The following is an 18,689-nucleotide window of genomic DNA, read 5'->3' on the forward strand; positions in this document are numbered from 1 at the left end:
GTTGAGATAATGAGTCTGCCTCTGCACACTCTGGGCCAGACATAAGGAGACATCCTGAGAACATAATGATGATGCAAAACAAAACTGATGTCTCAGAAAACCCACAGAAAAGTGGGCACAGTGGTGAGTGTCTGTAGTTCTGACCACTCAGGAGGCCGAAGCAGGAGGATCACTTGAGCCCAAGAGAACAAGGTCAACCTGGGCAACACAGAGACCTATTCTCAAAAACAAAGCAAAAACCTTACAGAGTAGTTAGAGAAGAAACGGGCAATCCTATATTTAAAAGTCAGTGAGGTGGTGTTTTCTAATGGGGACAGGTAAAAGCAATTCTGAGAACACAGGGAAGAATGGCACTGGCTCTTCCTTTGACACAAAGGGGATCTTTTCTGGATACCAGAAGCTGGTGTTCATTGAACACCTCTGTGTGCCAGGCACTGTTGCAGAATATGCTACACTTACTTAACTATTGCAACAACACAATGAGTTTTGTTAACAGTCCTGTTTTAAAGGTGAGGGAACTGAGAGAGGGAGAGAGAAAATAGTAACCTGCTTAAAGACGTGTAGATTGGGCGTTGATACTAGGAGTTTGAGTCCAGACCCTGCTCCTCAACCATCATGCCCTCTGCCCTCCTGAAAGAGAATTCAGGACCTTAAAACAAGAACATATGAAAAATGATGGGTGTATTGGCATGACTACACAGACGAAGTGCAGTGAATTCAGTTCAGTTGGGGTCTAGGATGGACTATGGGGCAGGGATGCCAGAGCTGGAAGCCGGGACATCTGTGTTGGATTCACATGCATGGAACATACGTGTGGACTGTATGGACAGGATTGGACAGGACCCAGATCATCCTAAGCAGTCATGGTGTTGGCAAATAACTTTATTTGAGATGTGACAATAAATTCATGAAGTAGATCTTATTATAACACACACAGTCACTCTTAAGTGTCCTCATTATATTGTACCAGGATCCCTCATCAGATATCAAAGTCCACATGCTCAAATCCCTTATATAAAAGGGCATAGAATTGGCACATCATCTGCAGACAGCCTCCCAAACACTTTAAATCATATCTACATTACTTACAGCACCTAATACTATGCCTACTTCTCTCTTCATTCACATGGACTCAGCATAGCACTTGGCATGCAGAAAATCCATGTTTTGCTTTTTGGAACTTTCTGGAATTTTTCCCCCCAAATATTCCAATTGGTTGAATCTGGGGATGAGTAACTCAAGGATATGGAAGGTCGACTATGATACCTGAGCATGATACCCTTCTGGCAGTCAGGTTGGAAAGCTTTCTTTTATTTCCACCAAATTCCCATTGCTCAAAGAGTATTAGGAATCGCTCTTGAAAATACCTACAGAACAAGTCACAGTGAAAATCTTATCTTGTGAACATGCCTTATTTTTGTCTCAAATGAATTCCTAATGTGATCACTCACCCCACTTATGGGAATGCCTCTGAATAACTTAGGCCTGTTTGCTGAAATAACATCCTTTATCAAAACCATTCTCAAAAACCAAATATATATATATATATATATATATATATATATATATATATATATATATATATTCTCTATATTAGTAATTCTGACTTTATTATATGCTTTGAAATCATGTAGGGGGATCTGATTAAATAACACATCACATTCCCACCCTCAGCAGGCTCAGCTGGCCCAAAGTGGGGACCAAGAATCTGCAATGTTAAACAAGTATGCCAAAATTTCTGTTTGGAATGACCAGACAACTTTGAGAAGTGCAGCTGAAAGAACGGTCAAGAAAAGCAATAGTGCGTTCAAGGCAATTCCAAGCATGATTTAACCAACAGGGACAATAAGGCATGTACTGCCTGCTTTGATGCACTAGTTTCCTGTAGATGATGCTTTTTTAGAATAAAATGCTCAGTTACATTTTTAAAAAGAATAAGTCAGAGAGTCTTGCCCGCGTTCCGCGCCGAAGTTGGAAATAGGGTTCCCCTTGGTGGAGTGGGCTGTCTGTGGAATAAAAGCTAGGAAAAATAGAACGATGAAAAAAACCACAGGACATAGGAAATATTTTCAGAAAGCGGGGGCAGGAAAGGCTAGCTGATCATATGGATAGAGCTTCTATACTCTGGCAAAATGAAGCCAGCACTTGCTGTATTTATATTGGGACATCAAAGGCAGAGAGAAGGTTTCAAGGGTGGAGTCTTGTTTGTGTTGTCTTGCAGTCAGTAAGTTGATTGACATCTCAGCAGCTCACACCCATCTCAGGTGCTATGTGGGTCACAGCAGAGCAGAAAAGAGATTCACATTGTCCTTGGGCAATTAACCAGAGGCACTGTCCACTGGCCATTCCCAGACAACAGATATCTCTATCCATGAGTCTTCCATGTGTGGTGACCCATATGCATCTCATGGACGGCTCATGATAAGAGAGGGCACAATGGTACATGCCTGTAATCCCAGAGACTCAGGAGGCTGAGGCAGGAGGATTGCAGGTTTGAAGCCAGCGTGGGCAACTTAGCAAGACCCTGTCTCAAAATCAAAAATAAAAAGGGCTGGGAGTGGTAAAGTGCCCCTGGGTTCAATCCCCAGTACCTAAAGGAAAAAAAAAAAGTCAGCCTCCATTCTTCATGATAATATCCTGTATACCAGATGTCCTGTGCCTTGAGAAGGATCCTTCCCAAGTCTTTGCTCACTCAAGTAAACCTGGACTTGGTCATTTTTTTTTTTTTTTTGGTGGGGTTGGTCCCAGGAATTGAACTCCGTGGAACTCAACCACTGAGCCACATCCCCAGTCCATTTTTGTATATTTAGAGACAGGGTCTCACTGACTTGCTTAGTGCCTCACTTTTGCTGAGGCTGGCTTTGAACTCGAAATTCTCCTCCCTTAGTTTCCTGAGCCCCTGGGATTACAGGTGTACACCAGTGTGCCCAGCTGGACTTGGTCTTCCTTAAGGAGGGGTGTCCTCTGTGAATCAGGAGAATCATCTTAGGACAGCATTAGAGGATCTAGTAATTTGTCTTCAAATTATTACTTTTCCCCTTTTTCTTAAAAAAGGTGGGTTTCTCCCACTCCTTGGAGTTGGCTCACTAATTTCCAAGAGCAGGCAGGCAGAGCTGACATCCATCCGTCTTATGAAGTGGCTCAGCTCACCAAGGTGGCTCCAGCTGCTGTAATAGGATAGTCACAGGGGCCAGGAAGCTCCAGAATCAGCCTTTATTCATGTCATGATACACTATGTTTATTGCACCTTCCTGAATCTGTCCTTTCCTAAGGTAGTCCTTCATTTTGTATCAAGTCACTGGATTTTAACCAACATGATTCTCGATGAGAATGTAAGAATTCTAGGTTGCCTCACTTCTTACCACACTGTCCTCATGGTGAGTCTCTCACCCTCACTGAAGAGACTCCTACACACCCAGGAGCTGAAATTCAGTGCTAAGCTTCTTTCTTAAAAAAAAAAAAAAAAATTCAAGTCTCACAGGATGGCCCTGAATCCCATACAGAGCTGGGCCCCTGGAGCCGGTGAGTCTCTTTTATGGTACTGGGTCAGAGTGCAAGGTTGCCAGTCTCTCCAGACAGGTCCCTTGGCTCTGAGAGACAAGGGTAGGGATGTGGCTCAGAGCCCTGTGGATTTAGTCGGAATGCAGGAGTTCATTGTGGATGTTCTATGATTTGGGGGGTCATAGCACTTAAAAATTAAACACTTGACAGGTTTAAAGCTCAGTGCGGTGTAGGAGAGACTATATTTAGATTCCTGTGAGCAAAATATTTAGAAAAAGAAAGAAGTGTTTATTCATTTTTTTTATCCCGGCCATTCTTTTTCTCTCTCTTTAATATGAACTATATTTTCTGTAAGGACTGCAGAGACAACAAAGTGAAAAGAGATTCAATCAGATTACTGTCAAAACAACTTCCACCAGTGGGAGCAGTGGTCAGAGCGCTGACCGCATCTTCCATCTCTTCCTGCTCTCTTCCTGTGTAGGTCCTGCCAAATTCAGAAAGGAAACCCTGCTTCCTAGTTAAATTTGAATTTCAGGTAAAGGGAGCATAATATTGTAATATTTGCCTTCAGCAATATTTGGGATCTCTTTTCTGGCCTTGTTCCACCTGTACCCTGTTCCATGCCACGTGATGCTCTTCTTTTATATTATAGTAGTTTTTTTTACACAGAGGATTTGACCTTCAATTGGATCAAAGTCTCCTCTGGACAGGATCTTACTTGGAAGACCTTGAGGCACCATGACTGTTGACTGCCCTGTGTTAGATTCCTCCTTGTGTCTCCTTTTGACTGCAAATGCTGGACACCCTGCACTCCCTGTAGCTGTCCTCCCTGCATCTGCAAGGTCGTCACTTCAGGAACAGTGACAGGGCTGAGCACAGAGCCCTGAACCTAATGAGTGTACTGTATATTTTTATGATTGATGAAAGAACTGAAAGCAATTTGTTGTCTTGTTAAAAGTCAATTAAATTCGACATTTCCTAATCACTTACCTGCCTGTCAGGAGTTAGTAGTAGGCCCTGTCTTCCATGCTGTCTATGGGAAGTTAGATTAATTACTCCTTCCCTTTTGGAAAAATGAGAGGGTAGAGGGAGGGAGCAGAGTGGGGAGCTACCTCTGGATTTTGGGAATTTGTGTTATGGCTTATCTAAGAAGATGGGAATAAAAAATTATCTTTCTATAGAGGGAATCATTTCAAATTTTGGAATACTACCTCTCCAAGAATGGAGAGAGATTTTGCCATTATATATTGTCCACTTCCATCAGGTTTTCTAGTTCTAAATTGTTTCTGTGGCCAGGTGTAGTGGAGCATGCCTGTAATCCCAGAAACTCCCAAAGCTGAGGCAGGAGGATTTCAAGTTCAAGGCCAGCCGCAGCAACCTAGGAAGGTCCTAAGGTACTTAGAAAGACCCTGTTTCAAAACAAAATATGTAAAAGGACTGGGGATGTGGCTAGTGGTAAAGTAACCCTGGGTGCAATCCCTAATACCAAAAAAAAAAAAAATGTTTCTGGGGCACATGGATGTTGCAATCACATATCAATGATATCATAAAAATAAAAAAAAAAACTTTGAAAGCCAGTGGAATAATATAAACGACCAAATGTCCAACTCACATTAAAAACCTTGCTAGTATGTAGAGTAATTATACACATCATTTACAGAAAGGCCATCAGATAATACGGTGCCTTTGCACACACTTTGTGCTTCTGTTAATGATGTTATTTAAATCTTCCTTCACAAAGACATGAAGCAGGCTTCAAACCTTGAAAATCAGGAGTTATGAATGCCCCTCTTGGTTGAGTGCTTTTCAGATATAAAATGCACAGAAGAGTGAACACGTATTTAGAGGTGTCTAGATGATTAGTTTAGTGCCAGCTAGGATTGTCCTAGGCAGAATTGTAATCATGGTCCTCAGAGCCCCACCTCCCCTTTTTGCTTCTCCTTGGTCTGTGGCATCCTGCCACCTACTCAGATCCTCTGCATCCTTTGGAGGATGGAGGTAGACCAGGAAACTGCCCAGCACTTGAAATATCACCACTGCGCCTGTTCATGAGTCCTGCTGAGAAAACAGCCCATTTGATTATAACTGGAAATAACTGTAGACAAAATATCTGCCAGGCCCATACTCAACTCCAATGAATAAACATAAACCTGCTGTCATATGTACAACCATCAATAAAAATCCAAAACTTAATGTGGTTCAACTACATTTCCAGTGTTCCTGGAGTTAGAGTAGAGCAAAAGCCAAACATGAGAATTCATTTAGGAAAGTACCTACGAATGGGGATTACCCATACATGGGGTCAAAATTCAGTATGATAACCCCATGACTAAAGCTGTGATCAAAAAGTCTTTTCCGGAAGTTTGATATTTTTAAAGATGTGAATCTTGTCCTCTGTATCCTGTACCTCTGGTGTCAAAGGAATTTCAGCTCATTAGCCATTTGTTAAAAAAATTAGAATGTTGGAATATTGATGTTATTTGGAAAGAGTCCAAATTAAGCTTCTTTACTTTTTAATCCATGTGAATTCCTTAGTTTTTTTTATAAATAAATGCATAACAAAACAATTATATAAAGATTGAAATAAATGAAGTTTTATTCATGATAGAAATATTTGTTTTGCCTGTTAAGATGAAACCTTATAATATCTTTATAAATTCCTTAATATTAAAAAAAAATCACTCTTTCCTCTGAAAATTTTTTTATTGGTGATTACGTTTGGGAAGGAAATGAGCCTAATGAGTAGAGAAATGTAATAAATCTGGATCATTCCTACCCCAAGATAGTGGAATGTGTTGATTAACTCCATAGCTTCGTGGATTTCTGATTTGGGGAATAAAATCTGTAACAAAATTACTTTTGGGACTCCCATTCTGTTTATTTGAATAGCATTTTTATCTAGCTGATTTGAATTCAAATACATTATTAATATTTTTCTTCTTTTTAATATAGGTGGAAAACAGACCAAAATATTATGGAAGAGAGTATGTATCATACTATTCTTTGTTTTAATAATTTAATAAGTAGTCACTTCATGTGTCTTTTAAATATTAAATATTAAAAATCCTCTAATATATGATCTTCATCACATGTCCATTGTGCATGAGTTTCATAATAAGAATAAATGCAATCAGACTCCTTTGTATTGAATCTTCTTTATAACACTCAGGTACTTGGTTTCCATTAAGGTGGGAGGGAAAGCGTCTCACGCTGCCATTCTCTCCACAAAAGCAGCTTTCGAGTGCCTGGCGAGTACTTGAAATGTAAGGCAGCATTTTTCATAATTGAGGCTCTCTGTTAGGGTTTTATTTCACTGTCTACCTGGATACAATATAAACATTTGGGGTGTCAAAGACCATACACTGCAGCTGAATTCTTTCCTTTCATGTCCCTTATGAATGTAGTGGTCAGAAAAGGCACCCCATTTCCCTGCAGCTCGTAAAAACCAAAGTAGTGATTGCTCCCCACTTAGATTTATTAACCAGATTGCTTCAACACCAAAATTTTTCTCCCTCCCTTTTTTTTCGCTTTTTTATTCTAACTCTTGTTTCACTTTCTCGGAAACAAATATGCAAACAAATTTGTGGAAGAAGCAAAGCCAGTATGCATGACCATAAAAATAATTTGCAGTCTAGGACTATGACGGGTCAAATACCTAATAGGGAGAGGGTGTTGGGGGAGAAGAGATGCACGGGTTACTTTTCTTCCCATGTTCAACCTGGAGGCGTGATGAAGTGAGGTTTCTTTCAAGTCCACCTCCCAAGCTCTCCCAGCCCATTTAAGACCTTTCCCCTGTTATTCCCTCATCTATCAAAGCCTCATCTTCATGATTAATGACCCTATTAGTGACCCCAGCTCAATGTTCCTTCCTAATTGCCACAGCTGCATTTCAGAACTTTCTTTGCCAAGCTTTGGGAATTAGGCCAGCCCCTCCCAAAATACCTGCTCAGGAACGCACATCCACCCCTACGTCCCTAACGTCTAGTCTACGTTGTAGCATGACTATCTTTCTCAATATAGGGATTTGTGTTTTGCTTGCAAATAGAATTTTAAGAAGGAGAAAATGAAACCCTACCATGCACAATTTTGCACATGAATTCCAAAAGGTACTCAATTGGGCATTTTCTTTTTTTGTGTCAAAGTTTGGTTGAATAATCCTTTAGTTCACATGTTCAACCCCAAGTACATTAAAATCTATAAAGAGAGAGGAGACCGAAGAACCATTTCCTTAACCACAAAAAGGAACATTTTGTATTAGAGGAGAATTAACCTAAAACCTTCAGATTCTTTGCTTGTTTTTTTCCTCTCGTCTTCCACTCAGAAATTAATAGATGCTGTATTCAGGAAATGCCCGTGCATATCTCTTGTGAATGAATCACAAGAAATTCTTAACAATGGATACTTTTAGGGAAAGAGAATCCTCGCTTCAGTCCTGTTAAAAATTTTATTTCTTTTGTACATTTCAACACTTGTGCCTTTCAACATTTGAATGTTTAAATTTTCCAACTATGCACAGGTATTACTTTTGTTTTTAAAAATTCAATACGTTAATACTTTGGAAAAATTAAAACGATAGGAAAACAGACAGTAGAAAAACACCCAGAGCCCCATGACAAAAGAGAATCATTGTTCCCCTTTTCCCTTCATCTCTTTCTTTCTGGTCTATAGTACAATGTCCATACATTGCAGATACTTGGGCTTTTTGAAACCATGCATAAAGGGGACAATGAGCCACAGAGTGGATCTTCAGGGACACAACACAGTCATTTTCTCCTTTTGAACGATTGGATTTAACTCAGTTCTTGACAGTGTTCCAGTGTTCGTGTGCTGCTAGTGATCACTTCAGCTTGTCCATCCAGGGGAGTTAAAATGTAGCTGCTTTCACATGAATTGCCAACTCCAGACCCTCTTCTTCCCTTTCTCCTGCCCTTCTCCCCCAGGGCAGGATGCCAGGTCCCTGTGCCCCACTCTGTGTGTGCCTCATTCTATTGTGGTCACCTCTGTCCTGCCTTAGGTGTATCCTGGACTTCCCAACCTCAAACCTTCTGACACCAGCTTTTTGAACTTTCTGATTATTTTGTAGGAAACTTTCCAATGTCCCCTGCCTGTCCCTATCCATCTTCCTCCCACCTCTGTCTTCCCATCCCCTGTCTCTCTCACCTATGAGGTCACCCTCAGATCTCTTTGCCCCAGTTCATGCCTCACAGGCAGCTTCACCACAAGCTTTGCAGGGTCCAATGGCCTCATTTACAATAAAAGTCCCAAACACCTCTGCTCCAGGATCCCCATAATCTGACCTGCCAGCTCCATTTCCATCCATACTGTGCAGGGCCTGCCTAGACCCCCATGAGCTGGCTCTGTAAAATCTTCCACCTCTCCCCACCTCAAGACTAGGGACATTGGTCTCCTTTTGGGCAGGAGGATCCCTCTTAATGTCACAGCACTTTCATCCTCAGTCCAGAAAAGCACTGCTCCCAGACCTCCAGGCTCTGACTCTTGAGATTTAAAAGCAGGATTTAGGAAGCCAGGAAACCCCTCTCCCCCAAGCTATCACTGCATTAGACATAAGAGCCACTTTGGGAACTTAGAGCCGTAGCCTCCTCTGGCCATGCTCCCCAGGACAAAGGTGTAAACTTAGAAGGTCTACTTTGAAAGAATAGAGGCAATTAGGAAATGTATACTGTGGCAGGCATCCCCCTCACCACCACCAAAAAAAAAAAAAAAAATGCTGCCCTACTACATTGTCCTGATACTTGATCTTTGCATTTCTGGGGGAGTAGAAACAAAACGTGTCTAGCGGACTTTCCCTTTCCCCTCTCTCCCTTCCAAGAATGTAAGGATGATTTTCTTGGTTCGGAAAATTACTTCTCTGATTTATTCCTCAATTCTCCAAGATTAGTTAATCCTAGAAAGAGATGTTGGTCCCTCTCCCAGGAGCCTGGAGTCCCTGGGCCTTGTCCTTACCCCTCACCCCAGCCCACCTTCCTCTATTCTATCCCTATTCCTTGGATGGAATAGGGATGAACAGCCGTCTCTGCTTAAAGATAGCAGGGAAAGAGTCTGGTGCCTGAGCCAACCCCCACCTCACCCCCTCCCTCCCTGACTGCTGTCCATTCTCAGACAATAGCCTCCAAGATCCACGCAGTCATTGACCAAGCCCAAAATCCTCCTGGATAACCCACATTTTCTACATGCGTTTTTATTATTTTTTTTTAATGGTAGAAAAAGAAGATAAATGTTACCTTAAAAAAATTTAAAAAGGTACATTTTCCAAACACATCCCTAAGCGATTTACTCTCAAAATGCAAAGGACCAAAGGACTGGAAGGATGTTGATTATAGCCAGCACATCTTTCCAGAAAATAAGCCTCCAGAATTAACAATGCCCAGCACCTGAAGCAAGCAGGTTGCTAATCAATAAGTGTTCATTTGCAATCAGGATAACACATAGTTCTCTGTGTTTGAGCTGAGAGCTAAATTGGTAATTGCTCTTTTGTTATTCCCCATGGTTAAAAAGAGAGCTCTAACCTGGCTTTTTGTTTCAACTTTTAGTTTCAGCTTATGATCAAAGACAATAGCAGAAAGCCAGGTGGACTGGCTGCCCTTCCTTGCTTGCCTCCTTGAATACTTATTACCTGTTTGAAGCAGGCTGGGGGGTGAGTCCTAGTGGGTCTTCCAGATGTGCACTAGCCATGCCCCTCTCCATCCAGTGGGAGTTGTAGATTCTGGGTGGCCTTCACATCCTTTTAAGCTTAACTCTGGATCTCTACTTAGCACTTGGTGGTCTTGTTCCCCCAGGTTTCACGGAATCATCTCCCGGGAGCAGGCAGATGAGCTCCTCGGAGGCGTGGAGGGTGCCTACATCCTCCGAGAAAGCCAGCGGCAGCCAGGATGCTACACGTTGGCTCTAAGGTGAGCTGTGCTTCACTCATTGTTCACATGGCTTCCTAAGTGGTTTTACTTATGCTTTTCCCATTTTTAAAAATTCTGGTAAAATATGCATGACATAGAATTGATCACTTACCATTGTTACTCTTTATAAGACTACAGTTCAGTAGCATTAAGTACTTTCTCAATATTGTTCAACCAAATCCCCACCATCCATTTCCAGAATTTTTCTGTTATCCCAAACAGAATTTCAGTTCCCATAGACAGTCACTCTCTCTGTACCATTTACTTTTTATTTTTACTTTGTTACAAAGCAACAGCGATGTATCAAAGGAATTCATGTAAATTTTCTTGGCCACAGATGCTATGGAGTTATCAGGTATGAACACAGGGGTTCTGTTTATGGACACAGAGCACCCTAGAGAATTATCTGGAAAATTAGTGTTCCTACAGCTACTTCTACCTGAGACATTGAGCTAGTTGACAGAGCAAGGTCTCAGTTCCTAGCAGCCCTTGTCCAACCATGTGCAGGCCTGATAAGACCTGCTGGGCCTTGTTTGTACACTTGGCTATCTCAGGGATCACCTTGACCCCCAAAGTTATCATGAGGTAGTCCCGAAACTGTATGCCAACACACTAGCAGAGCAGGGTTCTCCTGAGTCTTTTACATTATTAGTATTGAAAGGCAATATTTATTTATTGCCTCTCCATAACTTGATCAAATATTTTATCCATTTAATCCTCACCACAATCCTGGTGAGGTTTGGGGGAGGTGTCCAATTCCAGAATCAGATTGTCTTCCATAAATTCACTCTGAACTCTTTGGGATTGGAAGGCCTTTCCCATAGAAGGAATGGGAGCAGTGGACATACATCCCAGGCCAGTCCACAAATGGGTGTGTATTCAGGGCACCACCTCAATATCGTGGCCTTGGAAAGAAACTATCCAAGTCGCAACTGGGCATGTCTAGAACACATCTGAAGTGAGGTAACGGTGAAGAGAACTTCAAAAGCTATCAGGTGCTCTAGGTATGCCAAGTACTTTCCCATCTTCCAGCATCTGAGCAGCAAGAGCTGGCAGTTCCTGTGGGGAACCCAGCAGGAGCTGTGAGATGAAGGATTAGGTCCTTAGGGAACAGCCAGGGATAAAGGGAGGGGACCCCATAGGTGAGGTTGCTGGGATGCCAGTAATGGTTGTACTCTAAGCTCACCTCTGTTATCTCTCTTTTCCTGCACTAACTGTGGGTGCTGTGCTGGTGGTGGTCAAAGATGTAATAATAAGTGAACATCAGGGTGAGTGGTGGTGGCATTGCTTGCAGAGGTAATTGCCAATTCCCATTAAAGTATTTTATAGGTAAGATATCTGTAAATTAGGTGCCACCCTTGACTTTTACAGATGAGAATGCTCTGACTTAATGGCCTGTGTGACTTATAGGAAAAGTGACCCCAAATGACTATGTGGGGTTAAATCCGACCTCCACCTCACCCCAGACATGAAAGAAACCTCCAGCCAGTAACCCCAACTTTTCAGGCCTCAGTCACCTCTGCTGTCAAGTAGGGACAGAAACTGAACCCACCTGGAAGGGTCTCTGAGATCATTAAATGTGAAGTGCTTAGGCCTGTGCTGAGGCTGTCACTGTTCCTCAACTGTTCCTGTTCTCTCACTGCTGTGATCCCTTGTTCTCTTGGGGCAGGTTTGGAAATCAGACCTTAAACTACCGGCTCTTCCACGATGGGAAACACTTTGTGGGTGAGAAGAGGTTCGAATCCATTCATGACCTGGTGACTGATGGCCTTATAACGCTGTACATAGAAACAAAAGCTGCCGAATACATTTCCAAGATGACCACAAATCCCATCTACGAACACATTGGGTACGCCACTCTACTCAGAGAAAAGGTGTCCAGAAGGCTGAGCAGGTCTAAAAATGAATCAAGAAAAACGAACGTCATGAATGAAGAGCACACACCAGTAGAAAAGGTGAGCTGTGTTTGAAAGAAGCAATCTTTCTGTTCTTGGTTTGTGCTGAATAAGAAAGTGGTTCATGGTAGATGTGATTTACCAAAATGTTGGAGGAGACCCAGCTCCACCCAAAGAACTCTAGAATTCTTGCTCCAAAGGGACCTTAGAAATCTTCCAGCTCAACCTCCTCATTTGTCAGGTGAGGAAACAGAGGTCCAGAAATGTTAAATGATTTGCTCATACACATACAGTCAGAGCCAGGACTTGACACACAATTGTTTTTTTAATTTATTTGGAGTTTGAAAGTAAAAAATAATGTTTAATGGTGAACCATCAGGATGAAGCATATTTCTAGTTGCCATTTGAGATATCACTGGTTCCATCTCTAGCTCTGCCCAGCAAGCCAAATGCATAGTTGTGTTTGCCTCTCTTAGGGCTGAATGACCATCCATGAGCCTTGAGTTGAGGGTGTAGCTCCGTGGTAGAGCATTTGACTAGCATGTGTGAGGCTCTGGATTCATTCCCTAAAACTGCAAAATGAAAAATGCCAACCAATCCTGGCCCATTAGCAGTCACAATAGCTATCCCTGGGAGGCTTAGAAAGACAGGCTGTCCCCCACCGCAGATGAGCATTATCATACTCAGCTAGGGATTGGAAAAGCCCTGAGTGGGTGACAGTGTGAACTGGGAGTGTCATAGCAGGACATGGTGGAGGTCTGACTTTCACCCTCAGTAAGTTGCTGTTTGAAAGACATCGCCACAGTTTCCTTGCAGATTCTTGGGATGTGCCCCTTTGGGGACCATCTGCTTTGACTGAATGAAAGTGTCAGCCAGCCACACCGTCACCCGCACTGAGTCTGTGCTGAGTCCTGCTTCTACAGCAAGGTAGGACTGGTACAGAGATAAATAAGCCAGGCAAAATGGCGAGCACTGCTCCTTCTGGTGGTTGCTAATTGTTAATTAAACCAGAACTGGCCCCCTGTTGTCCTGGGTTGGTGGAAGGTAAAGAAACCTCAGGTTGACTGACTGGGCATCTGCATCATCCTTGGAGATTCACCAGAAAGCCCTGAGATGGAGAGGGCAGAGGGAGGCAGCGGTGGACCTGTTGGCAGAGAGGGATGATGTTAATTGATTTGCTAATTGCGCTTCAGAAGAGAGCCTTCCCCAGAATCACATCAGCTGAGCAGCTGGCCCATGAAAAAATAATTTGCCATTTTCTTTTTATAACCTCAGTGTCTCCACAGCACCTGTGTATTCTTTAATAAAAAAAAAAAAAAAAAAAAAAAAAAGATCTGGGAAATTGTAGCGTTGCTGATTGTTTGCATTTTAACTAGAGAGAGGAGAAACTTGAGTCCCCAACTTTCTGAGTTTGTTCTGGTACAGACAAGAGCCCTTCCTTAGTCTGTCTGCAAAATCTGTTCAAAAGTAACTTCGAATAGAAAATCTGGAAGCTGACCTTCCTGGCCCTGACAAAGCAGAAGATGAATTATAAAATAAATCTCTGAAGTGGTGTTTATATTTCTGAATCAGAGAGCAGTGCCACCAGGAAAAGCAATCTATTACAAATGGCAGGTTGTGCAACAGAACTCGTCAAGGAAAAGAGGTGGGGAGAGAGGCCACCCCTTCCATGTTGGGGATGGAAGCTTAGATCCTGGATGTTGGAACTGATCCTTCTAGATCATTGTCCTCCCCTGAGAGGAACGTTTGCTCCATAGAAGCTGATATTTCTGATACTGCTATTGTGAAATTAGTACCACGAAACATACTCTTTTCTATAGATATTTTGTCTTCATTTTTAAAAAGTGGAGGAGATGAATAATCAGATTCATAATCGTGTTGAATGTGTTACGCAGTCTACTTTCATCTTTGGGGAAAATTAAGGCAAATAAAGAAAATATGGAAAGAAGAAGTTCAAATTCAGCAAGTGCTTTGATGGACAGGTGCCATCAGTGTGGATTTTCTTGGACACTAATGATGTGATATCTGGCTTTCCTGGGGAATACTCTGGACACTGGGTCTGGTCACTTGCTGGCAGCCACTCATTTTGTTAGTAGTTTGTTTAGTAACTTGGTAGAAATCCCATCTGTTTCTCTCTGACTGGTATTGACAAGTGGAATTATTAAAAGTCCCAGTCTTGCCAGAAATTGTGTGTCCCTTAAGGGTAGGTCAATGGCTTGTTGCCGTGAAGGCAGGGACTAGAGAAGAGCTACTGGAAACTTGAATGGATTGACTGAGAAGAGCCTGGGGTACTTATCTGCTTCAGTGATGGTGCATCTTGAACGTTTTAATGAGTAAAATGGGTAGATTTCTCAATATTTCTTAAATACAAAACACACCATTTCTGTTTCCAGATTACTCAAATGTTCCCCCGTTCATTTTATTGACCATTTCCAAATGAATCCAGAGAGACTGTTATCGGTGAATCCAAGAACATTAACAGTGCTAATTGGCACAAAGATGTTACTTACTCCATCGGATTTGAGTGGTTTCCAGATTTATCTGCTGTCAAGAGTGTTAGCAGTGAACTTGATTGTAATAACTGTGGATGAGATGGGGACATGGGGAAGATGCAAAAAAAAATTAGCAATGGTTAGCCAATCGCAATTGGTTTCCTTTCTGATTCTCTTTTTAATTGGTTTTTAAAACATTATGATGTGTAAGAACCACTATTTGGTGTATTTAATTAAAATGCTTATGTCTGGTACAATTTCCTATATGCCAAGTATTTAGAATTTATTCTGAAGCTGGATTATCTACTGACCTTCACAAATTGCTGTGAGCAATGTAAGAGTAACAACAGGATTTAACATTGGTTCAGACATTTATAGTTCATAAACAGATTTCACATATGTGAAATAATTACCCATTTTATCCTTGGAACTGCTTAGCTAGGTTCATAGGCGGGAAATACCATCTCCATTTCACTAAAATGTTCACAGAGGCAGGATGAGGAATCAAACCCAGGCTTTCTAATTCCAAGTTTGGAGCGTCTTAAATCTACTGAGCAGCTGGGCCTCATTCAGTCCTGATTGCCTTTATTGCATTAAGTAAATATCCTTGGTTTTGGCCATTCTACATCCACCATGCTAAAAATCACTGTCTTTACATGATTTGTGTTTGAAAACACACTGCCATTCCCAGGCATATGAACTAACTTTTTAAACTTTCCTACTGAACCAAACATGTGACAAATAATGTTTTCAACAGCACACTTATATTAATTAAATAGGGTTTCCATATTAAAGTGCATTTATGTTTTACTGGGAAAAAAACATCTGTACCTTTGATATAATAAAATGCATTTTAAAATATATGAATTGAATATCCTTTATCCAAAATAGTATTTCAGATTTTGGAGCCTTTTAGATTTCAGAATCCTTACATAAACTATATCAATTGCCCATCCATAATCTGAAAATCTGAAATCCAAAGGCAAGATGAGGAACCTGACCCACACGGGATTTTGAAGTTTTGGATATCAGATTTTTAGATTAGGATTGCTCAGTTTGTATCATATTGTATCCACTCACTTCACTATGTTTTACAGCAGCCAAAGTTAGAAAACAACCTAAATACCAATCAACTCAGGGCTCTTCAATGAATTATGGCACCTTCCTGTAACAGAATGCCATGCAACACCTGGAAAAGAATGAGAATCCTGACATAGGCTGAAATCAAAAGATCCCCTGGCCAGAAATGAAAAAAGCAACTTGTGATATCATATGTATGTACAGTATGTATATTTTGTGTAAATTAGGAGAAAAATTTATTGTATATATGTCCTTTCCTGGCAGATCATAAAACTTCCTTTGAAGAATACAAGAATTAGTGTCATTGGTTGACTATAGGGAGGGGCAGAGGGTATTTGAAAGGGGTAAGTTGGAAAGGAAAATTTTCCCTGATCCTATTTGATACTTTTTGAATTTTGCATCATGATACCTGTAGTATCTACTCAAAAAATCAGAAAAGGAAAAAAAGAATTTATTATATCTTAAATCACATATGTTAAAGCAAACTTTCTGTCCCCCCTCTTCTCCCCACCACCCCAGATCAGTTCCAGCACTCTGCAACCAGACTGGTTCTGCCATCCCTCACAGAGAGTTTGTGTTTAGAGACTTTCACTAAAGGTTAGGAGCTGGAAGAGGGTAATTATAGCACAAAGCGGAAATGGCCACATAAAAAAGTGTGTGACATGACTGTCCCTTGAGATGTGTTGGCTGCAGCTGCCTCCCTGGCACTCCCACTGCCCACCCAGACTCCTCACTGTGCTCTCCCAGGACACTCTCAGCCCACCTCCCATTTCCCCTCCCCTCCAGCATGCCCCAGCTGCTGTCTGACCAATCCCCAGGTCCCTCTTGCTTTCTTATAGCAAGCAGCGAAGCCCTCTTAGGTTTCCACTCTTCTACTGCAAACCAAGGTGAGCTGCCTTTTCTGGCTACAGAATCTTTCCACCTCTTCAGGGTGTCCTCCTTTACAGATGAACTCTTTCATGGAGCAGTAACCTTTTTATCTAGAGTAATCCTTTCCTTGCTTATTTCCCAGTTCCCACCATATGATCCAGTTAACCCATCCAGATATCTTTGTGTAGAGAGATACTACATTTTCCTGCACTGCCCTTGAACAGGTGGCAATGGCCACGCTCAGGAATGAATGCCCAGCCTGATTGGTCAATGGAATACTCAGTAGCAGGTTTAGATCAACCTGAGTTATATTCCCCAATCCCATGATGGAACTTAATGGCTAGCGCCCCGGGTGACTCTTAGCTCAGGAGAGTGTTTCAGTGTTGTTTTAATCTTGGCAAAATGCTGATTTGCTTTGTCTACAGAACAAAGTTCAGAGTCCTCAGCATGATATTTGCAGCCTGTCTGAGCCTGGGTTCCTTGGAAAGTAGAGCATGAGAGTAGGGCCTGGCACAGAGGTTAATGTGGGAAGGTATGCCCTAAGCAGGAGGGAAGGGTCAAGGTCAGGGTGAGTCAAACAGCTAAACTGAGAGGAGAGTATGATTGTGCATCAAGTTGTCAAGATGGTCTTCTTGTAAGGGGCCATGAGAACAGGTCTTGGGAGGAACTGAAGGGGCGGTGCTTAGCTGTCACCTCTTTTCTGTGTTGGCTGAGAGGATGCCCTGAGCTGTCAAGCCCCTCCCATTTCCAAGGTGCACAGGGGAATCTGGAGAATCTAGTGGGCTCCCGCATCCATTCCTGGCAGAAAAATGCCTCAAAAACAGATTCCCCCAAGAGAATCCCAGAGCCTCACCCTGAGGTAGACAGACAGTGGTTAGGAGGTGGTGAGGGGCATCCCTTCTCAATCCAGCCCCACCTTTCCCAGCATTTCTCCTGTGGCTCTGCCCTTTCTGTCCCTCACTTCACTTTGCTCTGTGCCACCTGTCTGAAATGCATCCCCCTACTATGATTTGTAGACACCGGTTTGCCCTTTGAAGGCCAGCACAGCTACTTCTCTCTTTAATACAATCTGCGGGGGCCCAGTCCCATCTAACAAACACCCACCCAACATTTAGCACATAATCTTTATGATCCTTTAGCATGTTTTGTCCAAGTAGCTGTTTAAATCAATGGTTAAAGTGTGGCCCTCAGGGACCTTCAGCATGTGAGATGCTGGTTAGAAATGCATGTGCTCAAGTCCCATCCCGGAGCCACTGGATCAGGTAGGTACTCCAGGGGTGGCCCCTGCCAGCCAGTGTTTTCACAAACCTCAGGTGGTACTTTGCATGCAGTTTGAGAACCTGAGGTTTGGCTATTTTTCTCCTCCACTAAAGGTTGACCAATTATAGGCAGAGGCAACTGCTCAGAGTCAGCAGTTCAGCTCCATGTCTGCAAAGACCCCAGCACTATGTTCTGATGCTAAAGAACTCAAAGGACTCAGGGAAGAGGGTTTGGACATTTTATTACATGTGCTCGGTGGTGGCAGACCTCCATAAAATGGAGGGCTGAACTCACAGGCAGGGAAAATATATAAAGATAGGTTGCATGCCAATTGCTCCTATGAGTTTCTTCAGATGTTTTATGAATACGTGATTTTACTTCACACCAAGGTCCTTCTGCTTTGATCTCCACCTAAAGATTGGAGGTGAGGGAAGTGGCCAGACTCCCCCATACACACACACACACACATTCTTGGGCATCTGTCTTGGTTCACCTTCAGAAACCATGAGCCTTCTAGACACTGATGTGTCTTTACCGCAGCACCAGCACATCAAGAGTGCATCTCTAAACACTGTTTGGCTGATGCACCATGGAAAACTTAAAAATGTGATCAGTTGCTCCAAGTTCACCTTAGAGGACAGTGTATCTCAGATTTACCTGGAGGGTATGTCATTGTCTCC

At 42.3% G+C, this 18,689-nt stretch overlaps 1 protein-coding gene across 1 annotated transcript in view; it reads left to right on the top strand.

The window, feature by feature from the left end:
• Positions 1-18,689, top strand: part of Chn2 (chimerin 2) — a 264,189-nt gene that overhangs the window by 148,046 nt on the left and 97,454 nt on the right. Inside the window, exons 4-6 of the mRNA XM_076863644.2 lie at positions 6,454-6,485; positions 10,299-10,412; positions 12,082-12,367. Coding sequence (XP_076719759.1) covers positions 6,454-6,485; positions 10,299-10,412; positions 12,082-12,367 — 432 coding nt within the window. The remainder of the gene's footprint in view (positions 1-6,453; positions 6,486-10,298; positions 10,413-12,081; positions 12,368-18,689) is intronic.

The sequence above is a fragment of the Callospermophilus lateralis genome, chromosome 1, assembly GCF_048772815.1.
Source record: "Callospermophilus lateralis isolate mCalLat2 chromosome 1, mCalLat2.hap1, whole genome shotgun sequence".
Taxonomy (NCBI): domain Eukaryota; kingdom Metazoa; phylum Chordata; class Mammalia; order Rodentia; family Sciuridae; genus Callospermophilus; species Callospermophilus lateralis.